At 40.2% G+C, this 27,640-nt stretch overlaps 2 protein-coding genes across 9 annotated transcripts in view; one reads left to right on the top strand and one right to left on the bottom strand.

The window, feature by feature from the left end:
* The window catches only part of MYO9A (myosin IXA), a 257,885-nt gene extending 252,919 nt beyond the window's left edge, over positions 1–4,966 (bottom strand). For 5 of the 7 annotated variants that reach the window (XM_053594283.1, XM_053594282.1, XM_053594281.1 and 2 more), the window contains exon 1: positions 4,578–4,966. The gene's annotated coding sequence lies outside the window, so the exon portion shown is untranslated. The remainder of the gene's footprint in view (positions 1–4,577) is intronic. The other 2 variants (XM_053594284.1, XM_053594278.1) reach the window with 2 other exon arrangements.
* Positions 4,821–25,905, top strand: SENP8 (SUMO peptidase family member, NEDD8 specific). 2 transcript variants are annotated; one of them, XM_053594285.1, is made up of 2 exons: positions 4,821–4,900; positions 24,150–25,905. In XM_053594285.1, the coding sequence occupies exon 2, from the start codon at positions 24,185–24,187 to the stop codon at positions 24,821–24,823; it is 639 nt and encodes a 212-aa protein (XP_053450260.1). In that variant the 5' UTR covers positions 4,821–4,900; positions 24,150–24,184; the 3' UTR covers positions 24,824–25,905. The 2 variants fall into 2 exon arrangements, with proteins under 2 accessions (XP_053450260.1, XP_053450261.1); XM_053594286.1 differs by lacking the exon at positions 4,821–4,900 and adding an exon at positions 5,170–5,354.
* The last annotated feature ends 1,735 nt before the right edge of the window (positions 25,906–27,640 follow it).

Genomic DNA, 27,640 nt, shown 5'->3' on the forward strand with positions numbered 1-27,640 from the left:
CCAATGAGAAAAAGAGCTGAGCCAAACTAATTGTTTCTTGGGAATTCAAACAAAAAAAATCTAGAAGAAGGAAGAAGTCAGCAACAGGAGGTGAAGTTAAAAAGTAGCAAGAAAGCAAGATGCTGGCATGTGTGACACAGATGTAAGGAGCAGAAACTGGGAATAAATGGAAGCTATGAGATAGATGGAGAAAAACTGGAGCAGAAAGAAAAAATAAGCCAGAAAGAAAGAGAAGCTAAGACAAGTGAACAATAAAGCACTGGAGTGAAACTGTCTTCTGCTTCCAGCTTGATTAGGTTCCTATTCTTCTGGAGGTCAAGTTGTTTAACTTTTCCTGGGTTCCCTTGTGCACGTATCCTTTAAATAAGCACTTCATTACTTAAGTTTACTTGAGTCTCTTCCTTGCAATTGAAATAGCCTAACTTAAAATAGCATTTCTGCATGACAAAATAAAAGGCAGGAGATAAAAGGGAAGAGGACCACTTAGCAGGCATTACAGACACCCAACAGACATTTTGGATTAAAATAAGATAGAGATAACAAAAATAAGAAATAATCTAAAATATCATGAAAGACAATGTGCAAGACTCAGTAACAAAATGGATGCTGGGCAGTGAGGTACAGAGTGAAGAGAAGGATAATTCCCAGGTTCTTAAATGCTTCATGACAGACTGGTGCCATTAATCAAGACAGGAAATAAGGAAGAAGGAAAAAAAGACAGAGTCTCACTATGTCACCCTTTGGTAGAGTGCTGTGACCTCACAGCTCACAGTAACCTCAAACTCTTCCAGTGGTTCTCAACCTTCTTAATGCTGCGACCCTTTAATATAGTTCCTCATGTTGTGGTGACTCCAACATAAAATTATTTTCGTTACTACTTCATAACCGTAATTTTGCTACTATTATGGATCGTAATGTAAATATCTAATATGCAGGATGGTCTTAGGCAACCCCTATGAAGGGGTCGTTCAATTCCCAAAGAGGTTTGCAACCTGTGGGACTTAAGCAATTCTCTTGACTCAGCCTCCCAAGTAACTGGGAATACAAGCGCCCGCCATGGCGCCCACCACAATGCCGGGCTATTTTTTGTTGCAGTTGTCATTGTTGTTTAGCTGGCCCTGGCCAGGTTCAAACCGGCCACCCTTGGTATATGTGGCTAGCGCCACAACCACTGTGCTATGGGTGCTGAGCCAAAGGAAAAATTTTGTTGCAGTTTCTCTCTCCCTCAACCCCCACAGTTCTCCAGGAAAAGAGAAGTAGAAGAGTTTTGTTTTCTAAATGTTTGAGGTGTTCCTGATATGTGAATCCAAGTGAAGATGACTATTAAGCAGTGATTTCCCCGGGTCTAGAGCAGAGGCAAAAGCTCTACAGTAGCTCTATACTGAGGAATCAATACACTAAATCAATGATGTAATTTTTTAAATGTATGAAAAGTCTTTAACTAATACTCATTTCAAACTAAGTTAAAATAACTAAAAATCATGCAAACTAAAAACCTTAATATTCTTGGCAAGCCATATTTTCAAATCTCAAATGCTTTGCAAATATTAAACAAACTACTACATAGTATTGACATAATCCAAATGATTTGGAAAGATGGGGTTATACACTATTACTAAATTATACTGAATTTGTACTTCTGTACTTTTTCAAAAAACTTGTTTACTTCCATTTCCCTCATGAACTATACACACCACTAAATTAACTATGAGGAAAAAAGACTGTTTTAAAAAGTCATAAATTAGTGAATTTCACTGTTAATGCTTCAACTATAACAAGATATTTAAAAGAACGTAATTATTCAATTTATTAGTTTAGATATTCAACTCTACCTGTACTTTTAATGGTGGATTACTGTCCTAAAACCTTTTCTCTTCCCATCTATACGATTTTGCCTCCAAAATCTATTACTACCAGAACTTGATACTAAGCTTCAGCTACAAATCCAACTGCCTACGGGCCATCTACATGTGAAGGAATTACAGTCATCCAAGCTCAACATGTCACAAATAGAACTTCTCTATGCCTCCACCTTGACAAAATATAACTAAAATCCCACTCCTCCTTCATGTGGACTCCCAGCTCAGTGAAAGGCACAAGCTAGAAACATCGATTTTGTCCTCTATGTATCCTCTCCCTAACCCCAAATCCAATCAAATCACTAAGTCCTGTCAACTCTCAATACCCAAGTTCAGACACACTAGTATCATTTGCCAGAATAACCTTCTGATATTACGCTTTTAACCTTATTCTACTCTTCAGTCTACCCTCCTCAGTGCAACCAGAGTGACTTTTTTTTTTTCCTTAAGGCAGGTTCTTGGCACTATCGCCACTAGAGTGCAGAGGCTTCATCATGGCTCACCACAACCTCAAACTCCTGGGCTCAAGTGATCTTCCTGCCATGGCCTCCCAAGTAGGTGAGACTACAGACATGTGCCATCACATAGCTGGCTAATTTTTCTACTTTTTTGTAGCGATGGGGTCTCACTCTTGATATCAGGCTGGTCTCAAACCCCTAATTTCAAGCAATCCTCCTGCTTTGGCCTACCAAAGCACTAAGATCACTGGCATGTGCCACTGTGCTCAGCTCACAGAGTGACTTTTTGAAAATACATTACCTGATCATTTCAGTCCCCTGCTTTAAAATCCTTCAATAATTTATCTGATAAATATTACAATCATCATCAAAGCTAGTCACACCATGGAAGCTCAAAGGTTCAATGAGGTTCAATGAGAAATTTACTTTTTGTAGGTTCAAAACCTAAGAATTCAGACATTTTTTTCAAATGACAACTATTTAAATATACATATAGCAGCTGGTATATTTAAAAGAAAAGCATACAGCATTGTTTGTAAAAGCCAAAGACTGAAACCTCAAGTCTACCAAAATAGGACACTATCCAGCCAGTAAACGAAGCACTTCCACATGTATTGTTACTGCAGGATCTCTAGGATTTAGTATTGTTAAATGAAAAAAACAAGCTATAAATGGGTGTATACTATGCAACCATGTGTATGATGTCTTAAGAATAGAAATGCATAGGTTTCTATATGCTGGAAATATCACAGAAAGTATACACCTGAAGCCTCTAAAAAGAGGGAAAATGGATGGCTGGAGAAGAAAAGAGAAACAAAACCTTTTACATTAGTCTTCTGAATCTTTTGATTTTTATACTATATCTAGTTATTACCTATAATTTTAATATGATTTCTTCCTCCTGTTACACACAAAATAAAAATTTTTAAAGTACTAACTACAAAAACCTCTTTATACTTCATCTCTATACCAACATTAACACTATGTACTAATCATTTAATGTAGCTTTACATTTTTCTTGACAGCTCAAGAGTTCAACAAAAATTTCATTCAACATTTTACTACTATTGAGAAAGCTGTTGGTAATGACATCCGTGAACACAGCATGATTTTTGTACTTTCTCCTCAGAGAAGCAAGTGGTAGAAATTTATTATTAAATTGACATTCAAATCTTCGGGAATTAAGGAAAGTTACAAATTTTATTTTTCTAGCAAAAACGTTCAAAAATAACAAATCCAAAGAGTTCCCTAGCATCTGCACAATAAGGAGTTGAAGTAAACAATACTACAAGAAGACAGTTGTATTCATTAATGTAATATGATTTTATCCTTACAGAGGCCCCTAAGATGTCAGATCTGGACTACCTTAGACGTTCTAGAAAAGATGAGTAGGCTGTATGACCTTATAATGGCACAAATACACACCCTGCCCTATGCATCCAGACCCTTCCCTTTCCTTCTGTGTGTGTATAACCCAAACCCTCCAAACATGGGTCTCAGTAGGTTCTTTTAAGCCACAAGGGCGGGAATACACTAGGCTAAGCAAACATCCCCTCAAGATTTCATGCCAAAGCCTTTACAACCAAAGAAAGGACCACGACTGGGGAGAAAGATAACAAGGTTTGCTTGAGGAAAGGTCTGCGAGAGAGGCTGCAGTGGGGGGTTGGGAAGAGGCCAAAGTCTGTGATGGTGTCTAGAGGGGCTGACAACAGACCACCGGGAGATAAGAACATCGTGACACAAGCCATCTGAAAGGCGTGATGGGTAGAGAAGAGCTAGGAGTCTTGGCGGCGAGCGAGCTGGGAAAGGGGGTCTACTAAGAAGGGAAGGGCGGTGGGCAGCGACGGATCTGCCCTGTAGCCGGGGGATTCAATGGGATAGGTGGGCGGCCGAGACTTTTGTCTCAGGACCGGTGATCAGGTCAGCTCCGAGGAGGATATAAAGAGGTCTGGAGGCTCCACTGAGAGTCCTGAGAGAGTCAAGGGGTTCTACTTGGGTCTGGCGGGAGCGAGGGGGACCGTGATATAAGCGCCGGAGAACTGGAGGACCAGAATGGTGTCTGGCCAATGGAACATACAAGGGGTGGGGTCTGCTGGGGATCCCCGGCAGCGACCGGGCGCTTAGGGAGGCTCGCGCAGACCCGCTCGCTGGGCGTCTCCGCTGGGGCGGGGCGGGGCGGCCCTACGAGAGCCAAAAAGCGAAGACTGAGACGTGGGCCAGAACTGGCTGGAGGGCCGCTGGGCGCTTGGGCGGGTCTTACCTCGGGCTCCGCCGCGGTGGCCGCCACAGCCCCCTCCTCGACAGCGGAAGCTGCCTCCCACCCTCAGCCCCACGGTCAGGCCGGTGGACAGAGGCCCAAGCCACGGAGGGTCAGACGGTTCCAGGACGATGGGCCCAGCCGCCTCAGGGTCCGGGCAAGCGGCCGCTGCGCATCCCCCGCCCTGTCAGAGAGACTCCGCCCGGCCTGGGCAGGCACATCCCCCGCCGGACCCCGCCTAAAGAGCACGCGTTGGACCGCCGCCTCGACCACGGTGGCCGCCTCAGTGGGTGCAGCGATTGCCTCCGCGTCCGCCGCCTCTCAAGGTCCTGACTGCACTGTACTCGCAACAGCCACCGCAAACCGCCGTGGCGTCCCTAAGTCCGCTTCGGCCCGCGCGCCCCCGGCCTTGCGCACGCGGCCCCGCCCCGCGCGACTCCTCGGCTGCAGGAGAGCAGGCGCGCGCGCACTTACCTCCCACGCCCCCTACTGCCTGCACCGGCCAGCCCCGCCCTGCCCCGCCCCCGCACGTGACGACGCTGGAGAGTGCAGCTTGCGCTTGCGCGGATACGCCCCATTGCTACGTTCCGGGGGGCCCCGCCCAAGCTTTCCTTCCTCACCTTACGGCAGAGCTGAGCACTAACCCTTAGATTCTCCCTCTCCTGGAGAGCAATGTCGCAAGGTTGGGGAAGATAACTCTGGGTTTGCGACCGTAACTCTCGCTTTCCGGCCAATACCGAGGTGCTTGAAGGCTGGTTGTGGTGGTGAGGCCTGAGGCAGGTAAGAAGCCGCCTCCACACTTTGGTTGATTTGTCTCAGTTTGTCCCTGCTGCGGATGGCTTTCCCGCCCACGCAGACAGGCGTATCGTGCCCCCTCCTCACTCTGGCGCTGGATTATCAGCGCCGCCCCTCACAGCCCCCGCCCCTTTCCACGCGCACATGCCCCTTCCTCCCCCGCCTTCTTGTGTCACCGCCCCCGACCTCCGCTTCCAAGTCTTTGTTTCCATTCATTCCTTAGACTTTTCACTGAGTGGTTTCCATGCCTGAGATTCCAGAATGTCAGAGGCGAATGAAATAGTCTCAGCTTTTTGAAATTCTGTTACGCAGGAGACGATGAGAGAATCCGCAGTGGTAGCAACAGTAAATTATTAATGGGAGGGGGGAAAGCACAAGATGCTCCCTGCGCACGGAGGGGCCCCAGATTGTGTAGATGAACTTGAGGAAACCCTTTCCAAGGTGACATTTGGGTCACTCGGAAAGGACTTTGTAAACACTAGTGAGCAGTGCCTGGTCAAAGAAATGGGAAAGGACGTAGAACGAGAGAGAATGGTGGGTGCAAAAGCATATGACGGCATTGGTCTGGAAGGGTAAGAAGTTAAGAGTAGAATAAACCTGGTGGACTACCATACTAGTGTCTATTTTCCTTTAAAGAGGAATCACTATACAATGTGGTAGAAATGAGGAACTAGAATGCGGGCCCTAAAAAAGTTTTGTTTGAAGGTAAAAGACTCATATAAGCATTTGGGATGCTGAGGCGGGAGAATTACTTGATCCCGGAGTTCAAGACCAGCCTAGGTAACCTAGCGAGACCCAGTCTCTACCAAAAAAAAACAAAGAAAATTTAAGTAGCCAGACATGGTAGTGTGTGCCCTAGGCCATCTACTCCAGAGGCTGAGGATTTATTTTGAGCCTGGGAGTTGGAAGTTTCAGTGAGCTGTGATCATGCCACTGCACTCCAACCTGGGCGACAGAGGGATGACACCCTGTCTCACCAAAAAAAAGTGGACCATGGAACGGAGAAGTGTACTATTCTAGAATGAGGGTGAGGAGGTTCTATAAGGATGAGGATCATTCTGTAAGATCAAGAGCACTAACGGAAGTAAACCTCCTGTGCACGTTAGAGTCACCTGGAAAACTTTTTTTCCTCCTTTTTTAATAAAATCAATATCTTACCCCACCCTAGGCCAATTAAATTCTGGGTAGTGCCAGGCATCAGTATTTTAAAGCTCGGCAGGCCATTCTAAAGCTGAGGTGATTTCTAAAGCTGAGTACTGAGTTCCACTGAACAGAGAAGAAAAGCTGGGAAGTAAAGAAGGGCAAGAAGTTGAGGGTGTTGACTCTGTAACATTAACATAGAGGTCATTTGATGACAGAGATAGAAAGTTAGGGGTGGAATGAAGCTTGAGCAGAGTGGTAAGTTTTGAATAACTGCTTTGGGAAATGGAAGAAGTTAGCCATTCCTGCCTTTCCCTTCACAACTATTCCATCCTTCACCCTTAATTAGGTCCACCTGGTACTGTTCTTTCCTCTCCCTTTCCCTTCTATCCAAGGTTTATCAGCTGTGTCTCCAGCCTTAGCATTCAAGCTAAATCAGTTTATGAGATTCAAGGACCAACATCCACTCCCCAAGAGATGACTATACATATAGTCTTGCCAATTTAGAATCTGTCTTCTATTACCCATTTCATCAGTAATTGAGGTTAGAGGGGAGGCACCTGTGGCTCAAGGAGTAGGGTGCCAGCCTCATATACCAGAGGTGGTGGGTTCAAACCCGGCCCCGGCCAAAAACTGCACAAAAAATAACAATAATAATAATAATTGAGGTTAAAAATGAGATATACAGATGTTTAAAATACAGCCCTGTTCAGATCAAAAAGTTAGGGAAAACAGACTTTTAAACAAAGATTTCATTTGGCAGACAGAAAGGCGACCTAAAAGGTAAAGCCCAAGACAGTGCATGGCTGCTATTAACTAGAGTTAATCCAAAAACCTGTCTATCTGCTTCCAGATAAGAGAGAGTTACTGTTGTCTGGTATGGCTAGAGCATAACATGGAGAGTAAGGGTGGGGTGGAGATGAAGATGATAAAGTGGGTGTGAACAGTTTATGAGGAACCTTGAATTCTATGCTAAAGAGTTTAGCTCCCTGAGAGAGCTTACATATTATAAGCAATTAGTAAGTATAAATAGCAAAAGTTCTTCTTTTATATCATGGACCTCTTTGGCAGTGTGCCTTATGGTCCTGATCTGATAAAAATGTTTAGTTGTATAAAATAAATTATATAGTAATATAAAGGAAATCAATAATTTTGAAAGTTTGGGGAATATTAAAACATATGATATACTTAACATATGAACAATCCCTTTATATGCATTAAATAACATCTGGTAGCACCTCTAATTTTGTAATTTCAAAGTAGTGATAAAAGCTGGGCACAGTGGCTCATGCATATAATCACAGCACTTTGGGAGGCCGCAGGAGGATGACTTGATTGAGTCTAGGAGTTCGAGACTAGTCAGGGCAACATAGCAACACCCTATCTCTACAAAAAATGATGTGCACCTGTACTCCCAGCTACTCAGGAAGCTGAAATGGAAGGATTGGTTGAGCCCAAGAGTTGGACACTACAGTGAACTATGATCGCACCGCTGGATTCCATCCTAGGCAAAAGAAAGAGACCCTGTCTCTAAAAAAAGAAAAAAAAGTTAGTGGTGACTATAAATTACATTCCTGCAGCAAATTTAATGTTATGTGCCTATCAGATTTCTTTTTTTTTTTTTTTTTTGTAGAGACAGAGTCTCACCTTATCGCCCTCGGTAGAGTGCCGTGGCATCACACAGCTCACAGCAACCTCCAAATCCTTGGGCTTAGGCAATTCTCTTGTCTCAGCCTCCCGAGTAGCTGGGACTACAGGCACCCGCCACAATTCCTGGCTATTTTCTTATTGTAGTTGTCATTGTTGGTTAGCAGGCCCAGGCCAGGTTCAAACCCACCAGCCTTGGTGCATGTGACCAGCGCTGTAACCACTGTGCTACGGGCACCGAGCCATTGACTACATTTATTGAAGAACCTACTAAATTTCAGCTACAGATTATTGAAAATACAGGTGAAAACTTTTTTCCCAGTCCAAGTTCATGGAACCCTGAAATTAGCTATATGCTAGTCTATGGATTCCAGGTTTTTTCTTTTTTTTCTTTCTTTTTCCTCCTCAGAGTTACTTATCCTCATTGGATTCCAGGTTTTAAAATACACCAGTGTAATGGTTTTAAGCAAGAACATTACATCAAATCTGCATTTCAGAAAGATCATAAAGCAGTGTTCAATTCCCAACATCTCTGTTGGGTTGGAGAGTTGGCTATTTCCTTCTGCTCCTCATTTACCTCTGTGGCAGCAACTAATACTAACCCCCTATTGCCTAAAAACCAGAGCCTACAGAAGGAATGAGCTTGTGAATATATATGTATGGGGGATGAATACTAAAATATAAACCAGGGGAGTAGGTTGGAGCTATTTTTGTGGAAATCATTAAATACCAGGCTATAATTTGTACTTAATTTGATAGACATTGGAGAGCTGTTAAAAATTTTATAGTAGAGGGCGGTGCCTGTGGCTCAAAGGAGTAGGGCACCAGCCCTGGCCAAAAACTGCAAAAAAAAAAAAAATTTATAGTAGAATAATGTGATTACAGTTGTTTGAAAAATAATCTAGAGGGCGACGCCTGTGGCTCAGTGAGTAGGGTGCCGGCCCCATATGCCGAGGGTGGAGGGTTCTAACCCAGCCCTGGCCAAACTGCAACAAAAAAATAGCCAGGTCCTGTGGCAGGCGCCTGTAGTCCCAGCTACTCGGGAGGCTGAGGCAAGAGAATCGCTTAAGCCCAGGAGCTGGAGGTTGCTGTGAGCTGTGTGAGGCCACGGCACTCTACCGAGGGCCATAAAGTGAGACTCTGTCTCTACCAAAAGAAGAAGAAAAAGAATCTAGAATAATGTGTAGGTTAGATTATCAAAAGAAGATGGAATGAACACATTAGACCCATAATTAAATGTTTTAAAAAATAAATCTTCAAAGTGATCTCTCAAGAGTATACTAAATTATTTCCCCGGTGTGCTCGCCAGTCTAGAGAAATACAGATTGAGGCTGGGTCCAGTAGCTCACACCTATAATCCCAGAACTCTGGGAGGCTGAGGCAGGGAGAGCTCACAGGTTTGAGACCAGCCTGAGCAAGAGCGAGACCCTGCCTCTAAAAATAGGTAGGCGTTGTGGAGGGCACCTATAGTCCCAGCTACTTGGGAGGCTGAGGCAAGAGAATCGCTGGAGCCCAAGAGTTTGAGGTTGCTGTGAGCTGTGACACTACAGAACTCTACAGGGCAATAAAGTGAAACTCTGTCTCAAAAAAAAACATAGATTGGAGTAATTTACATACCTTTAACCAGGGACATACACCCCAGTGTGGGAATCAATTAGCATTTTATGTGGTCAAGAGGCTAACACAGCCTCTTGTATTAGAAATGATACATATTATTGGTACTTCTAATAAATCAGTGCCCCTACAACAGATGTTTAATTGGGGGAAATTGAAACCCCCTCAAAGGGGGCTTCCTCAAATTCTGTTTATACTTAGGAGTCTTACATTTCTGATTTTTTAAAGATCCAATCTCTTTCCTCTTTGCCAACCTCTTAAATCTCTGGGTTGAATATAACAATATTAGCAAACAAAAAGGAAAATTCTCAAGGCCCAAGTAACCCATCACCTTAGAAATTGACATACCTGAACTTCATGTTCAAATCCCATTCAGTTCCCAAGTCATGTGCTTTTTAAACATAACCAAAAAATTTGAATTTGGGGTTCGAGTATTACTAATCCAAATGAATAATTTTTAGTTAACTTCCAGAACCAGATTCCCTGAGAGGACACCACTCAGGGTTGGCCTCAGACCAACTGCCACCTTCTTCAGTGTAACTAGCCTATATTGACTTGATGCCTGTAAAACCATCAGAATAGGTAACCCATCTCCTTTGAAACAAGTCAGTACCAGACTATCCAATCCAGGGGAGAACAGAAAATGTTTTACAGAAAATTTCAAGCAAAACAATGTATAAGAAAAACTTGGAATACACCAAGTTTACAGTATAGCGACACAATTATAGATGGAACATTTGAGGAAGAAAGGATATAGAGTGAGAATAAAGTTCTTTTCATGATCAATGACATTCGTAGCTGTGCCTAGTTACAGAGTAGTAAATGGAGAGCTTTGATGTTAGTCTAGGTGATATTTTAGGATTTTTTTCTATCTCCCTTCCCAAGACAGAACCAAGTGGGATTTTTTTTTTTTATGAGACAGAGTCTCACTGTGTCGCCCTCTGTAGAATGCTGTGCCATCACAGCTCACAGCAACCTCAAACTCTTGGGCTTAAGCGATTCTCTCACCTCAGCCTCCTAAGTAGCTGGGACTACAGGCGCCCTCCACAACACCCAGCTATTTTTTGTTGCAGTTTGTCATTGTTGGTTAGCTGGCCCAGGCCAGGTTCCAACCCACCACCCTTGATGTAGGTGGCTGGTGCCGTGAAATTTTAAAGTGTTCAGTGTCTTTTTTTTTTTTTTTTAAAAACTTGAGAACCTCCAATTTAGTCCAAATCGCCACCCCATTCAAATTATTTTATTTGCTTATTTATTTATTTTTGCTGCAGTTTGGTCAGGGCTGGGTTTGAACCCACCACCCTTGGTATATGGGGCCGGCACCCTACTCACTGAGCCACAGGTGCCGCCCGTGTTCAGTGTCTTTTAATATGTTCGTTGACCAGTCATATAAGTGTATTTCATGTGCTTCTACCTTTTAACATTTTCATTCTTGCTGTAACCACTGTGCTACAAGCACTGTGCCCCAACTGGGATTTTTGACAGTGGAGTTACCAAGTGATATTATCACATCAAGTGGATTTTTTACTTTGAAACCTGACATCTTCTATTTGTGAAATAGTGATGTTAGAGGAATATTGTTTAAATATAAAATTATGTATAAAATCGATAGTGTTTTATATGCTTAACAATTTTCTGTCTTTATGAGTTTTTAAAAATATATTTCACCTCTGTAATTTCCTCAAGGAAAATTTTTTTTTTTTTAAAACTTAAGTTTGTCAATGGGGCGGCACCTGTGGCTCAAGGAGTAGGGTGCCGGCCCCATATGCCAGAGGAGGTGGGTTCAAACCCAGGCCCTGGCCAAAAACTGCAAAAAAAAAAAAAAAGTTAAGTTTGTCAGGCACTGAAGATACAGGCACGAGTAAAATCTAATCTTTCCGCTCAAGAGGGTTATATAAATCTTGATGGTAATTTTTACATGCCTTGTTATACAAATCTCTGGATGGTTTAACCTTAGCATTGAAAGGAAATGTGTAATTGGGGGGAATTGAAACCCCCCTCCCCCCAAAAAAAAAAAGCCTTGAACTTCCTTCCTGAAAATATTTCTGCTTATGCTACCATAGAAAAAAGCACATTTGGTCTTGGATGTGATTCTTCCTGTGAAAGTGCAAATGTAATCATACCTTAGAAGTTGAACATAATCTTACAATTTTAGTAAACAACACATTATTTTTAAATATGCATGATTGATTGAAGGTTTATGGAAAAGAGATTAGACTTATTTTGTTTTTTCCAGAGGACAAAAGTAAGACTCTGAAGTTCAAGAAATAGACCTATTTTAGGTCAGTGTAAGAGTGAGAGGTGGTATATCTTTTTTTCCCCCCAAATGGAAATCACTGTATATACTGGTTATATGCTCACTATAAAAAGAAAGGGGGAAAAATTAAAGCAGAAAATACAAAAAGGTAGAAAGAAAGAAAAAAGCAAAAATGTATTAATCAAAATAAGTATTAATCCTACTTTTTAAAGAAAAATATATTTAAACTTTCCATGGATATCATTCTTGATTAATTTTGTGTATATTTTTGTCATATACAAACTTTTATGTAATTGTCCTTTCCAAAGCATATCATGAACATTTTTCTATATCAATAAATGTATATATTCAATGCTATATTTAAGGCTTAAAACAATTTCATTATGTGGAAACACTATAATTTACCTGTCTTTTGAACTCCGGGTTATTTGCAATTTTTCTTTTACAAATATTGCTGTGGTGACCATGTTGTTAAATTCTTGCACATTCTTAATGTTCCCTTAAGACAGATTTCTGAAAGTATAATCCCTATATATGTACATTTCTTAAAAATGAAAATATAATGGCAAATGACCCTTCAAAAGCTTACATTTATTTATTATATTTATTTATATATTGCATTTATTTATTATGCTCCTGTCAAAATGAGAGTGCTCATTTTCCCATAGTATCTCAGTAGTGTTGATTATTATGTTTTCTTCATCTTTGCTACTTCGGTGAAAAATGAAATCTTATTATTTTTTTTTTTTTGTAGAGACAGAGTCTCACTGTACCGCCCTCTGGTAGAATGCCGTGGCGTCACACAGCTCACAGCAACCTCTTAACTCTTGGGCTTACGCGATTCTCTTGCCTCAGCCTCCCGAGCAGCTGGGACTACAGGCGCCTGCCACAACGCCCGGCTATTTTTTGGTTGCAGTTTGGCCGGGGCTGGGTTTGAACCCGCCACCCTCGGCATATGGGGCTGGTGCCCTACTCACTGAGCCACAGGCGCCGCCCATGAAATCTTATTTTAATTTGCATTTCTTTGATTATTGGTAAGGTGTTCAGTGTCTTTTAATGTGTTCGTTGACCAGTCATATAAGTGTATTTCATGTGCTTCTACCTTTTAACATTTACATTCTTTCTTTCTAACATATAATTGATGTATGTATGACATAGGTCTCTAACCTTTTTTTAATGAAATGATTAACAAATTATGCCAATGTCATTTATTTAAAAATCCAGCAAGCATATACCACATTTCACTACACAGACAATAAGGTGTTAATAGATGTTGTTCAAAAATTTAAAAGGGTTTCTTCATGGTCAAACAAGTCTGGGAAAACATCAGACCAAAAAAATTAAATTAAATTTTTATTGCCAACCTTTTTCTAGCTTTTTTATGTACTTGTATACATTACGAATCTCTAATAAGGACTTTTGGGAGTTAGTATTTCCCTAACTTATTTAATTACGTGATCCTTTTTTTTTTTTATTTCAAGACATACCTGGGAAAGCCTATGGAACTAAGCTGTCCAACATACTAGCCACATGTGGTATTTAAATTTGAATTTGAATTAAAATTAAATATAATTAAATACTCAGTTCCTCATTCACACTGACATTTCAAGTATTCGATAGCCACATATAGCTAGGGGTTACTATATTTAACAGTACAAGTAAAGAATATTTCCACCACAAGAAGTCCTATTGGACACAGCTGCTATAGAACATAGTGGTCAGCCGAATACCCTGAAACCATGAGAAAAATCTATAATTTCCCCTACGAACTTGTCGGGTAAACACAATAACCACTATATTATAGGAACAGAGTCTCCCATTGATTTATAATGCCTTCATCATCATGTTCAAAATTTCTAGTCTCTGTATAAATTTGTTTATATATTGTTCCATTGATATATCTCTTTCCACTCCAATACCATACAGCTTGTTGTAGAATCAAGCTCCTGCACCTTTTTCCCAAGAGCAGAAATGAAGAATTCGTACATGGAGTAGGAAGTTAAACTAGAAGGAATAGTAAAGGCCCCTTCTAAGACTCTGTAAATGTGAATAATACTCTGCAGAACTTGATTTATATTAGGTTGAGATCCATACTCCATTATTTATTCAGTTATTCTATAACTATTTATCAAGTACCTCCCTGACAAGTACTGTTTTAGACCCTGGGGTTAAAATGGTAAACAAGGTAGGCAAGATTCCTTGTTCTATTTCATGGAGCTTACATTCTTGTTCTGGAGAAGCGTAGGGGAGATAATATTAACCAATAAACAGATTTTTTTAAAAACTATCAGATGGTCGGGCGGCGCCTGTGGCTCAGTGAGTAGGGCACCGGCCCCATATGCCGAGGGTGGCGGGTTCAAACCCAGCCCCGGCCAAACTGCAACAACAAAAAAATAGCCGGGCATTGTGGCGGGCGCCTGTAGTCCCAGCTGCTCGGGAGGCTGAGGCAAGAGAATCGCGTAAGCCCAAGAGTTAGAGGTTGCTGTGAGCCGTGTGACGCCACGGCACTCTACCCGAGGGCGGTACAGTGAGACTCTGTCTCTACAAAAAAAATAAATAAATAAATAAAAAACTATCAGATGGTCATGAGTGCCATGCAAGGAATTGGAATTAGAGTGACAGAGAGTGACTTTTACCTGGTCAGGGGAAACCTCTGTGAATGAGTGACATTTACACTGAGATCAACCCTGACAAAAGGATTCAACCACTAGAAGGTCTAGGCACGCCTATATACACTAACCTCAGGATAGAAAAGGCATGATGTCTTTGAGGAATAAAAAGAAAGTCCATGTGGCTGGGCAAGAGGAACAGTAACAGGAGATGAGATTGGGAAAGTTAGCTTGAGCCATATATCATGGTAGGGTTTTACAAGCTAAGGTAGGAAATTTAATTATTCTGATGGCTGTATGGAGAATTTGCTGGAGGGGTCAGTAGTGGAAATAAGGAGAACTGTTAAGGCAAGGTGAAGCAAGAAGTGATCAGTTTGACTAGGTGATAGTAAAGATGAAAACAATCGTACAGAGTCAGAATATTTTGGCTGTGGAAACAACAGGACATGTTATAGATTGATTGTGAAGTTGAAGTATGAAGAAAAAATTCTGGGGTGATGCACATATTTCATTATATAGTACTAGGTTCAGTTACCAATCTGAGTATTATAGGCAAAATTGCCACACATAAGACACAAATAAATAAATTTTGACCAAGTGAATAAATTTGCTTTAATATGTCTTTCTCCTGTACCCATTTAAGTACTAAAGCATAAGCCTTTATTAATTATTAGGGAATCTGGTTCCTAAGAATTAGAAGTTTGTGTTACAGACACATCAGCTATGGACAGTAGCTATAGACTGTACTGCTGAAGTATCTAAGCCAGTAGACTGAATGAAGCAGAGAATATTGCCTGCCATAGATCCATAGGATCTATGGGAATCTCAAATTTGGGGGGGTGGGGAGGACAGAGTCCAAGCTGTCACCCTGGGTAGAGTGCCGTGGCGTCACAGCTCACAGCAACCTCAATCTCTTGGGCTTAAGTGATTCTCTTGCCTCAGCCTCTCAAGTAGCTGGGACTACAGGTGCCCACCATAACGCCTTGCTTTTTTTTTGGCAGTTGTCCTTGTTTTAGCTGGCCCGGGCTGGGTTCGAACCTGCCAGTCTTGGTGTATGTGGGCGGTGCCCTACCCACTGAGTTATGGGTGCTGCCTCAAATTTTATTTTGAAAATTCATGCTGATTTTCCATTTAATGCCATAATGTATCCATGTTTATGTTAATAAAGTATTTTAAGTTACTGATTAAAATATTTTAAGTCAACGATCATTTAGCTCTTTTCCCCTAAAGCTGGTGAAATTGAAGCTTTAGGAAGCCTATTTTTGTCTCTTGATATTTGTTTGCCAGCTTTTTGATACCTGCTGGCACATAGCCATGTATCCATTTAAAGAAGCACAGACCATATCTGTGAGCATGTGCAGTTTGGTACAACTTGAAATAACAGCCAAAAGGGTGGGAAAGAGAAACTGCATTTACAAACTATTAACTTTTATTATAACAGTCACTTAAAATGAGCAGAATGGCTGCACTTTGTAATGTTTTTAAAAACATTACAATATGAGGCTGTCCTTTTTTTTTTTTAAGGAACCCTTACTGAAAAATGAGTACAGGTCACAATTCTGGAATCATTGTTTTCACGGAAACAAATTTACCTAGATTACTACTTCATTAAATGTACATATTTTCCCTTATAATTGCTGCATACCTTATAATATCCTTGCTAACTTTAGACCCTAATATATATTTTTGATCTCATAAAATTACTTATACATCTATAAAGTCAATAATTCTTGTTTAAATCCACTGTAACTAGTAGTTTTAAGCATGTCCATTCATTAAAAATCCATATTGAAATAGAATTAACACATCTAGTTAAATTATTGCCTTTAAGATATTTTAAGAAATAGCCCCAGTGGTTTGTTAGAACTTTAAAGCTCTTAAAATTAATTCAACTTAGGGCGGCGCCTGTGGCTCAGTCGGTAAGGCGCCGGACCCATATACCGAGGGTGGCGGGTTCAAACCCGGCCCCAGCCAAACTGCAACCAAAAAATAGCCAGGCATTGTGGCGGGCGCCTGTAGTCCCAGCTACTTGGGAGGCTGAAGCAAAAGAATCGCTTAAGCTCAGGAGTTGGAGGTTACTGTGAGCTGTGTGAGGGCACGGCACTCTACAAAGAGCCATAAAGTGAGACTCGCATGTCTCTGCAAAAAAAAAAAAATTTAATTGAACTTAGAAATGTACAATAACTTACATAATGGTGGTCTAGAATGGGGCTTGGCAAAGTTTTTCTCTTAAGAGGACAAACAGTTAATATTTTAGGCATCATAAGCTGCTCAGCTTTGTCCTTGTAGCTCAAAAGCAGCCATAAACAGGATAAGCATGACTTTGTTTCACTTTATTTAGGAAAAGAGGACAAACAGTTAATATTTTAGGCATCATAAGCTGCTCAGCTTTGTCCATGAAGCTCAAAAGCAGCCATAAACAAATAAGCATGACTTTGTTTCAATAAAACTTTATTTAGGAAAAGAGGCAGTAGGCCGAATTTTGTCCTGCAGGCTGTAGTTTGCTAACCCTTAGACTAGAAAACTAGAATTTACAGGAATTTTAAAATTTAATGGCAGGTTTTAAAAATTAGCAAAGATGAGAGCTTAGATTTTGAATCATAGAATGTAGAACTACAGGAAACTTGGAAATCATAGAATAGCTTGGAAATATCTTTTTTTTTTTTTTTGTAGAGACAGAGTCTCACTGTACCGCCCGAGGGTAGAGTGCTGTGGCGTCACACGGCTCACAACAACCTCTAACTCTTGGGCTTACGCGTCTCTCGCCTCAGCCTCCCGAGCAGCTGGGACTACAGGCGCCCGCCACAACGCCCGGCTATTTTTTTGTTGCAGTTTGGCCGGGGCTGGGCTTGAACCCATCACCCTCAGTATATGGGGCCGGCGCCCTACTCACTGAGCCACAGGCGCCACCCAGCTTGGAAATATCTTAAAAATACAGGTGCCCCTACCCTACCTCCAGATATTGATCATGTATATTCCTTAAAATCCCCATAGATGATCCTGATGTGCATCTGTGACTAGAGCTTTTATTTATCTGCTCCAAACCCCTCAGTTTACAGATAATGAAGCAGAGGTTAAGTGACTTCTCTAAACAAGTGATCAATTGTAGATCCAAACTGAATCTCAGGTCTTCAACTTCCAACCTGATGTTGTTTCTACTGAACCAGCAACTTTTTTTTTTTTTTTTGCAGTTTCTGGCCAGGGCTGTGTTTGAACCCGCCACCTCTGGCATATGGGGCCCGTGCCCTACTCCCTTGAGCCACAGGCACCGCCTGCAACTTCTTTTTTTTTTTTTAGAGACAGAGTCTCACTTTGGCACCTTAGATATGCCATCGCATCACAGCTCACAGCAACCTCCAACTCTTGGGCTTAGGCGTTTCTCTTGCCTCAGCCTCCTGAGTAGCTGGGACTACAGGCAGCCCCCCCACAATGCCCAGCTATTTTTTTGTTGCAGTTTGGCTGGGGGGCCGGGTTTGAACCGCCATCCTCGGTATATGAGGCGGGCGCCCTACTCACTGAGCCACAGGCGCCACCTGAACCAGCAACTTCTTTTTTTTTTTTATTGTTAAATCATACCTGTGAACATTAGTGCAATCAAGGGGTACAATGTGCTGGTTTCATATACAATCTGAATGAACCAACAGTTTCTGACTTTATGTATCAACAAATCATTGGAATGGCTACTACTGAACTATAAATTTTCTCTTTACTTTTTTATTACTTTTTTATTTGATTACTTTGCTTTTTGTAACAGTTAAGTAGTATTTTAATGATTTTAGGATTAATATGAAAAAACAGTATTTTCTATTAAAATTAAACCTCTGGGGGCGGCCCCCGTAGCTCAGTGATTAGGGCGCCAGCCACATACACTGAGGCTGGTGGGTTCGAACCCAGCCTAGACCTGCTAAAACAACGACAACTGCAACAAAAAAAATAGCCGGGCATTGTTGTGGGCACCTGTAGTCCCAGATACTTGAGAGGCTGAGGCAAGAGAATCGCTCAAGCCCAAGAGTTTGAGGTTGCTATGACGCCACTGCACTCTACCCAGGGCCACAGCTTGAGACTGTCTCAAAAAAAAAAAAAAAATCAGAAAAATAAAAAATAATTTAAAAAGTAAACTTAAACCTCTGTTTAGGAAGTGTTCTACACTGTGAATTTGATATTACCTTCATTTACTTACAGAAATTGGAAGACTAAACTCTGTATTCATAGGTTTGTGTGTAGTAACATTAACATCATTGCTTCACCCTCAAGTTAAAATAACAATTTTCTCCAAATTAGTATTCACTCTTCCTATGCCAAGGTAAAGCACAAGAGCAAAGAGCACTGCCATATCTAGTTCTATCATTGATGACTTTGTGGCTTTATGTAAAGAGACAAACAAATGCTTGATTTTCAAAAAATCATTAGGGTCCATTATTACCATCCCAAGTATAGCTAACGGAAGGAAACAAACTTTTTTTTTTAGAGCACCTGCTATATACTAGACAGTGTGCTACATGTTTTCCCTAATGTTTTTAATTCACATAACCACTTTGTGTTTTTTTTATTACTGTCTTATTTTACAGATGAAGAAAATGAGGCCCAGAAAGAGGATGTATAACTAGCCCAGGATCACATAAGTAGCAAGTGAAAAAGGCAGACCCCAGACCAAAACATAGAAGTATAATATGTTTTGTAGGATTTTACAAATAGAACCATGAGAAGGTTATCATCTCCCCAGTTAACTCACCATTCTTGCTCTTCACCCAGTCTTATTTACCAGCCCCCAAGTCAGCAGCAGAGGAAAAGAGATAAAGCACAAACTAAAGTAAGAATAGAAATGTTACAGAGGATACAAAAATCTCGGGGTCTCATCTCTCCTTTTTTCTCTAATCTATATTTTCTGACTTCCTTTGTAAAATATTTCACTCATCAGGCAAACATTTGTTACATCTGACATGCCAGGCACAGTGCTTACTATAGAAAGGAAATATTCCTATGATAGTTATATAATAGATGGCTCTTGGTTCTTTTGCTAGGTCCTCTTCCATCTCGTTTTCTTCCACCCTGTTAATAATGTTATCATTCATCCTCCCACTCACCCCAACTGAAACCCCTAGCAGGGGAGGGGAACCTGCAGCCTTAAGGCCACATGTGGCCTTCTAAGTCCTTAAGTACAGCATTTTGATTGAATCCAAAGTTTACAGAACAAATCTTTTTATTAAAAGGGGTGTGACAGAGAAAGATGAAGGTTTTCTCGCCTGCTTTGGTGCTTAAAAAAGAACACTCATGAAAAAAAAAAAAAGAACACTCATGAATCAGAAGGCTGCAGGTTCCCCACCCATGGCTGCCTTTAATTTTTTCTCCCTACCAATTAATTCTGTGTATTAGGATTGAATTTAATCTTCCTAAATTAGTAACCATTTCCTCCAGTATAAAGTTCATACTCCTTCACCTGGAATTCAGTCTGTTACCACTTAGCTTCTAATGATCTTTTTCCTCTAACACTCACCTGAACTCCTACTATTCCCACTTCCTTCTAGCCACTCTGGGCTACCCAAGATTCTCTTGGTGCTTAAAAGCACTTTTCTTGCCTCTCTGTCTTAACTAATGTCTTTCTTTGTGCATCCAAATCTACCTGCCCTTCAAGTGCCACCTTTTATGCCACTTTTTCCTTGAAGATGTTCCTGATCTGTGTGTTCATTCCTTTTCACCCTCCTAGCCAAGAGTGATTGTTCCCTTTTCAGAATGGGTTTCTTACCTCATTGAACTATACATCTTTTCATCTCCCGCAGCACCTAATATTGGTCCTTAGAAGGTGTTTATTGACTAAACGAATTTAGCTTACGCTAAAACAGGGTAGGAACTATTAACTGTTTCATTCTTATTCTGTATTTATAGCCCACAGCACATAGGAAATACTCAAACATTTATTAAGTAAATAATCAGTCATTGGGACATAAATTACCTGATGGCATAATAGATATCTAGAAATACTTTGTTATATTTTTTAAATTTTACTTATGTTTGTTTTATATTAACGAATATGCTATATAAATATTATGTATTAAAATTCTTACTTTACAAAAGAGGAAGTGAAATTTAAAGAAATTAAGTAGTTTATTTATGATCACACAGGCAATTAATAACAAAATGGAGTCTAAAATTCAAGTCTTCGAACGTGAACTTTAGAGTTCTTTTTCTCAGCCAAGGGTGGTTTAGTTCTATTTACATTCGAATTTTTGAAGTTAAATAGTTGCAGTCATGCTGTATGGAATAGAATTAGGGCTTTGATTAACCTTTTGTCTGTGTGCTGCATATCTTAAAAATCAGATAAAACATAAAAACGATCTATTCATGAAGAAAATCTTGCCTGCAGAGATCACTCTCTCCAGGGTGAGAGATGACTATTTAGGCACTTTTCTCCCCTCTTCGTAGCTGAGTTAGCTGTTATGGTGTAAGTATGATTTCAGCAGGCAGCATAGAGAACAGGTCTCCAGATATTTGTCAAACTGTACAATCTCACACTCACCACTATGCAGCATACCTTGAAGGCATGGGGGAGAAACACTGTAGCCAGGGAGCCTTGCTTGACACTCTTACAGATGCAGTCAGATCAACAAGCTGATTGCCTAGGCTTTACCCACTTGCTTTTACTAGATTCCTGTTTTCCCATTTGCCATCAGGCTAAATATTAAGGATCATCATAGGAAACAATCTTATGAAACTATTGCGTCTATCATAAAGATACTGTGAGACTATTCCTTATTATACACTGTCTTCTTTCATTAAAATCTCTTGAGAAGAAACTATCTGACCTTAATACAAAGACTTCTTTTACCTCTCCGGAGCAATTGCTCTGCTTCTACCTTATGAACATTGTGAATGTTTAACTTAACTCTGGTTAGCTGCCAAGAAAGCTTAGAGCCAAATTTGTGGCCCACCCATAACAAATGTGCTCAATGCCTCATTAACTTCATTCCAGGCTCCAGTTTATGTCTCTGCTCTATTTATTCTTTTCTCTGAAGAAAATCTTAATTCATACTATCTTATTATACATGTATTATCTTCATAAACAGCCTTTATATTGTCTCTGAAGTAGTTCAGATTATGATATACTGCATGTACATAAAACCATCATCGATACTTCCTTTAGGTTTTTTTCTTTTTTTTTTTTTAAGACAGAGTCTCACTTTGTTGCCCTTGGGTAGAGTGCTGTAGTGTCATAGCTCACAGCCACCCTAGACTCTGGGGCTTAAGCAGTCCTCTTGCCTGAGCATCCTGAGTAGCTGGGACTATAGGTGACCACCATGACGCCCGGCTAGTTTTAGAAATTGGGTCTCACGGGCGGCGCCTGTGGCTCAAGGAGTAGGGCGCCGGTCCCATATGCCAGAGGTGGCAGGTTCAAACCTAGCCCTGGCCAAAATAAAAAAAAAAGAAATTGGGTCTCACTCTTGCTCAGGCTGGTCTGAGCTCAAGCAATCCTCCCACCTCTGCCTCCCAAGTGTGCTAGGATTACAGGCATGAGCCACACACCGCTGATAGATTTATTTTTATATAGGTTTTTGTGGAGTTTAGATTACATGAAAATGTTACTGTTTTAATAGTATAATTAAGTGGTAAAGTAATTAATCTAATGGCCATAATTGATTAACTTTTGATATCCTTGTCTTTCACAACAATCTGTTTCCTCTCCATCTGCATGTGACAGTTAATTGCTGTGTGATTTTAAAAAATATTGTTGTGCTGCCAGGTGAGTGCACAACAGTTAACTTTCTTTTAACTCTGTTGAGTCTATTAGGGTCATATGTGGGTATCACCTTCTGTACCCATCAGACTCCTTGTCTTTTTTGTTGTTGTTGTAGTTTTTGGCCAGGGCTGTGTTTGAACCCACCACCTCCAGTATGTGGGGCCGGCACCCTACTCCTTGAGCCACAGGTGCCACCCCAGACTTTTTGTCTTTTTTAGCACCCTCCTTTGAGTGATCAGAAGCATATTAATCTTCTCATGCAATTTTTCTTGCTTCTGCTGTTAGTCAGTCATTCTGTTACTGGAAAAGATAATGTGGATGTAAATTAGTTTCTAAACCTCATTTACTTTGAATGCTTTGGAGTCGTATCTGGATTTTCTTATTATCTTGGCAATATCATTTAATTGATAACATAAGTATTATTTGTGCAACTCTTTAAAACTTTTCTAATACCTTCAAGTAAAATTATTTAGACTTCTCTGTAAGTCTCTGAAGTATATGAGGCAGATAGATTCACTTTTTACAGATGACTAAAAGAAGGACTAAATCATTTAAATGACAAGATGATATTAGAAAATCAGTGGTAAAAATAGGGCTAGACCCAGGTCTGATTGCTATGCTGTACTCCTTTTTACAACGTCCAAAGAAGTTCTCATTTACATTGTAAGCATTATATCACCTGTATCATACCCCTTGAGGTAAGGATGGGAAATGGGCAAAGGTTAAGTTATATCAGTCATGTTCATAGCTGAGCAGACTCAGAAATGAATTTCATTTGATTTCTCTCATCATTTTCTGTTCTGTTCCTTTTTTAAACTCTAACCCTAATCACTGTCACTTTCCATTATGAAAAGAGGAAGCAATATTTTGTCTTATTTCTTGAAAATTAATGTTGAAATAGAAACTGTTTTGCTTGGTAATTGAACTTTTTTTTGTTTGAGAGGGCCTTACTCTGTTGCTCAGGCTGGTCTTGAAATCCTGGGCTCAGCCAGTCCTCCCACCTAAGCCTTCCAAGCACTTTTTTCTTTAGACTCTTTGAATTCATCTTTAATATGAAAATAATTTGTTACTGTTATCATGCATATTCATTAAAGAGCCAAATAATATGATTGGTGCTGTGGTGTTTGGTAAAACAATAACTATAATTTTAACCAATCTGTGCATGTAAAAAGGAAATTAAAAATTTATGCTTACTATCTATCTGGAAAATTTCCATAATTTTTCTTCTAATTTTTTACATATAGCATATATGCTAAAGTTTTTTACAATTATAGTTAGCCCTTGAACAACCTCCAGGTTAGGCATCCCAATCCCCTGTGCAGTCACAAATCCATGTGTAACTTTTAACTCTCTAAAAACTATTAATAGTCTATTGTTGACCAAAAGGCTTACTAATAACGTAAAACATTCAACACATATTTATTTATATATAATGTACAGTACTTTTACAATAAAGTAAGCTAGAGAAAATAAAATATTAAGAAAATTTTAAGGAAGAGGAAATGTATTTACTGTTCATTAAGTGGAAGTGGATCATCATAAAGGTTGTCATCCTTGTCTCTCTCATGTTGCATCAGCTGAGGAAGAAGATGGGTGGTCTTGCTGTCTCTGGGCTGGCAGAAGCAGAAGAAAATCTGCACGTAGGTGGATCCGTGCCCTTCAAACCCATTTTGTTCGAGGGTCAACTGCATATTTATTCTTTACCACAACCCTATAAGGGTAGCCCCATTTTATAGCCAGGTATTGTATTCAATAGTAAATATTGTCTTTTGCCTCTTCTTCAGCTTTTAGAATTTCTCAGCAGCCCTGGTCAGTCAAGATGGACCCTGTGGTCTTGAGTTACATGGATAGTCTGCTGCGACAATCAGATGTCTCACTGTTGGATCCACCAAACTGGCTCAATGACCATATTATTGGGTTTGCCTTTGAGTACTTTGCCAACAGTCAGTTTCATGACTGTTCTGACCATCTCTGCTTCATCAGCCCTGAAGTCACTCAGTTCATCAAGTGCACTAGCAATCCAGCAGAGATCGCCATGTTCCTCGAGCCTCTGGACCTCCCCCACAAGAGAATTATATTTTTAGCCATCAATGATAACTCCAACCATGCAGCTGGGGGAACCCACTGGAGTTTGTTGGTTTATCTCCAAGATAAAAAGAGTTTTTCTCATTATGATTCCCATAGCAGGAGCAATTCAGTCCATGCCAAGCAGGTAGCAGAGAAACTGGAGGCTTTCTTAGGTAGAAAAGGAGACAAATTGGTCTTCGTGGAAGAGATGGCCCCTGCTCAACAAAACAGCTATGACTGTGGGATGTACGTGATATGTAACACTGAGACCTTGTGTCAGAACTTCTTTAGGCAACAGACAGAATCACTACTGCAGCTACTCACCCCTACATACATCACAGGAAAGAGAGGAGAATGGAAAGACCTCATTGCCAGACTTGCCAAAAATTAGCTGTGGGAATATATTTGTGATTTTTGAAGTCTCCTCTTTCTGCCCTTCCCCATTTATGGGATGACTCTGTGCCTGAGGGAAGATGCCTCATAGATGAAGTCTCAGTATTCTTAATTTTTCCTGAACAAATATTATCCTATGCATTATCCTAATGGACAATTTCACTTTAACCCTAGCTTGAGAGCAATATGGGCTGTGAAATTCTTGAAAATATACACCAAAACCTTACAACCAACTTAGCTGCACATTTATTACGAGATTCAAGTAAGACTTCTTATTGGTATAAAGTTAATTTCCCTTCGATCTGCCTTATCCACATTGGCTTATTCTAAAGGAAAACCAGTGTTCTGTAAAACAAATCAAGAATATGTGAAATCTAGAGGAATGCAAGGAAGAAAACTATGGAACAGAACGAATAGAACCAAAAACTTGTTGCATGGCCTACATAACTAAAGAGATAAACTAGCTTGAAGTAGATCAAGGCCTAACTTGTATTCAAATCCTAAATATTACCAAAATCAATTATTCATTTCTTTGTGATTTCTATTGGCCATGAAAGGCTTTCCCATCCATTTGCATAATCTTTGCAAATATTTGATAAAGATAATAATAGCCCATTTTCCTCTCTGTCTGGTTTCTAAAATGCTCTAAGAAAGGGGAAATTTGAGTAAGTTCATTAAAATGAATGCGTATGGTAGACCTCTTAGTTTGCTGACTGAGTGGGTTGACTTGCTACTCTGGATTGATAATAACTTTTTTTTTTTACCTTATCTATTAGCCACGCACACATTCCCTCCTTATATCCCAAGTTCTTTGGTGCTGAATCTCATAGCTAATAACATCCCATGGTTACCTGTTATTTCAGAGAAGTAGTTCTGCTTTCTGATGGTTACAGGTTTTCCACACTATCTTATTCTGGCAGAATTGTTTTCAGTTATGTCATGGTGATTCTACAGACGTAGAGTTGTTTCGTTTTTAAAATACAAAAGAAGAAAAGTGTCCTTTCTCAACCCATTCACTTAATTCAAAACGCAGACAATGTAATTTTTTAAATGTGGAAACAAGAATAAAAAATTCTATCCCTCCAAAAGTACTGATCTGTTTTTAGTTATTTCAAATAACTAACAATGAGATTAGATTATGAGACTTGAAAACCAAAAATTAGCTGCAGCCATGAAACTTACTTCAGCTACCGCCCCAACCTAACCCTGCCCCCAGCCCTCATGGCCCAAAATAACCTCACCGCCCTCTGACCACAGAGGGCAGTAACTCAGTTCCTTTTAGCCAGGAAGGGAAAAGCACAACATGTGTAATTAAGTACAGGTTATGTAGCAGGCCTGAGTGAACAGGAGTTGAAACTAAAAGTCAAAGCAAAAGCTACCTAAAAGTTCCCATTTAAAGTCATGATTTGGATTAAAAGGAGACCTAATGGAAGATGGGGACAGGAAAAAGATGAAATCTGGCAATCAGCCATTGAGGTGAAATAGGGAGGGAGGGAGGGACGTGAGGAATGACACAGGTTGCTAATAGGCCACAAGTGAAGATAAGAAAGCAGTATTATTTCAGTGACTGTTGACTAGGCAGCTAGTCTAGACTGTGAAAGAGTCAAATCCTCTCTGGGAAAAGCTGTCATCTTTCTATCTTTCTAAAAAACATGCAAAGTATGTATGTATGTATGTCAGAGTATCTCCCATTGAGAGTTAATGCATGTGAGTGCAATTTTTCCTAAGATTTATCCTAGAAATAAATTATTATTTGAACAAAACTAGTCTTTAAAAAAGATAAAATCTAAGGTCTCCATTTCCATATACATGGTAGGATTGGACTGTACCACAGGTTAGTCTCCTTATATAAACTTTTGAGTATGTCATTGTAAATGTTAGCATTGTAAATGAGAGAATTTGAGTTGACTTGTATTTTGCTAGATACTATAAAAGCCCATAAGTTATGCACCTGCTTAGGCATACACCATTAATGTTACATGATACAAAATAGGGAAAAAGGATCTTTTTGATGGTGGTGTGCTCTCTTAGAGTTAAAATCATTATGCAAAATTAATCTTCAAAATATTGAAAAGAAAAGCAGATTATTCAAAATTGGGCTAAGCAATTAAACTGAACCACCCTCCTTTCAAATATTCTATTATAGCTAGATCCAGTGGCTCATCCCTATAATTCTAGCACCCTGAGAGGCCAAGGCGGGTAGATTGCTTGAGCTCAGGAGTTTGAGAACACCCTGAGCAAGAGAGAGAACGCTGCCTACTAAAAATAGAAAAACTGAGGCAAGAGGATCACTTGAGCCCAGGAGTTTAGAGTTTGCCATCAGCTGTGATGCCATGGCACCCTATCCAGGGCAACAAAGTGAGACTATCTCAAAAAAAAAAAAAAAAAAATCCTATCATATTGCCACGTATGTGTACTCACACTTTTCAGACCTGTATCTCAATATAGAATTCAGAAAGGTCACTGTACCTAAACCCAGCTGTAGATGGTAGTAAAAAAGATAAGCATCAGTGGGTTTTTTGTTTAATAATGTGTAAACCACAAATATTTCCATACTTTGGGTAGGTATGTATTGAATTTTACAAACACTGGTCCTAACTAGATCAGAATAATTTTAAAATTGCAAGTGGATTATATTACTGATATGTACCTTATTATTTTGACTATTTTTTTTTTTTTTTTATACAGCCTCAAGCTGTCGCCCTGGGTAGAGTGCCGTGGCGTCACAGCTCACAGCAACCTCCAACTCTTGGGCTCAAGCGATTCTCTTGCCTCAGCCTCTCAAGTAGCTGGGGACTACAGGTGCCTGCTATTT

Source organism: Nycticebus coucang, chromosome 6 (genome assembly GCF_027406575.1).
Source record: "Nycticebus coucang isolate mNycCou1 chromosome 6, mNycCou1.pri, whole genome shotgun sequence".
NCBI classification, from domain to species: Eukaryota; Metazoa; Chordata; class Mammalia; order Primates; family Lorisidae; genus Nycticebus; species Nycticebus coucang.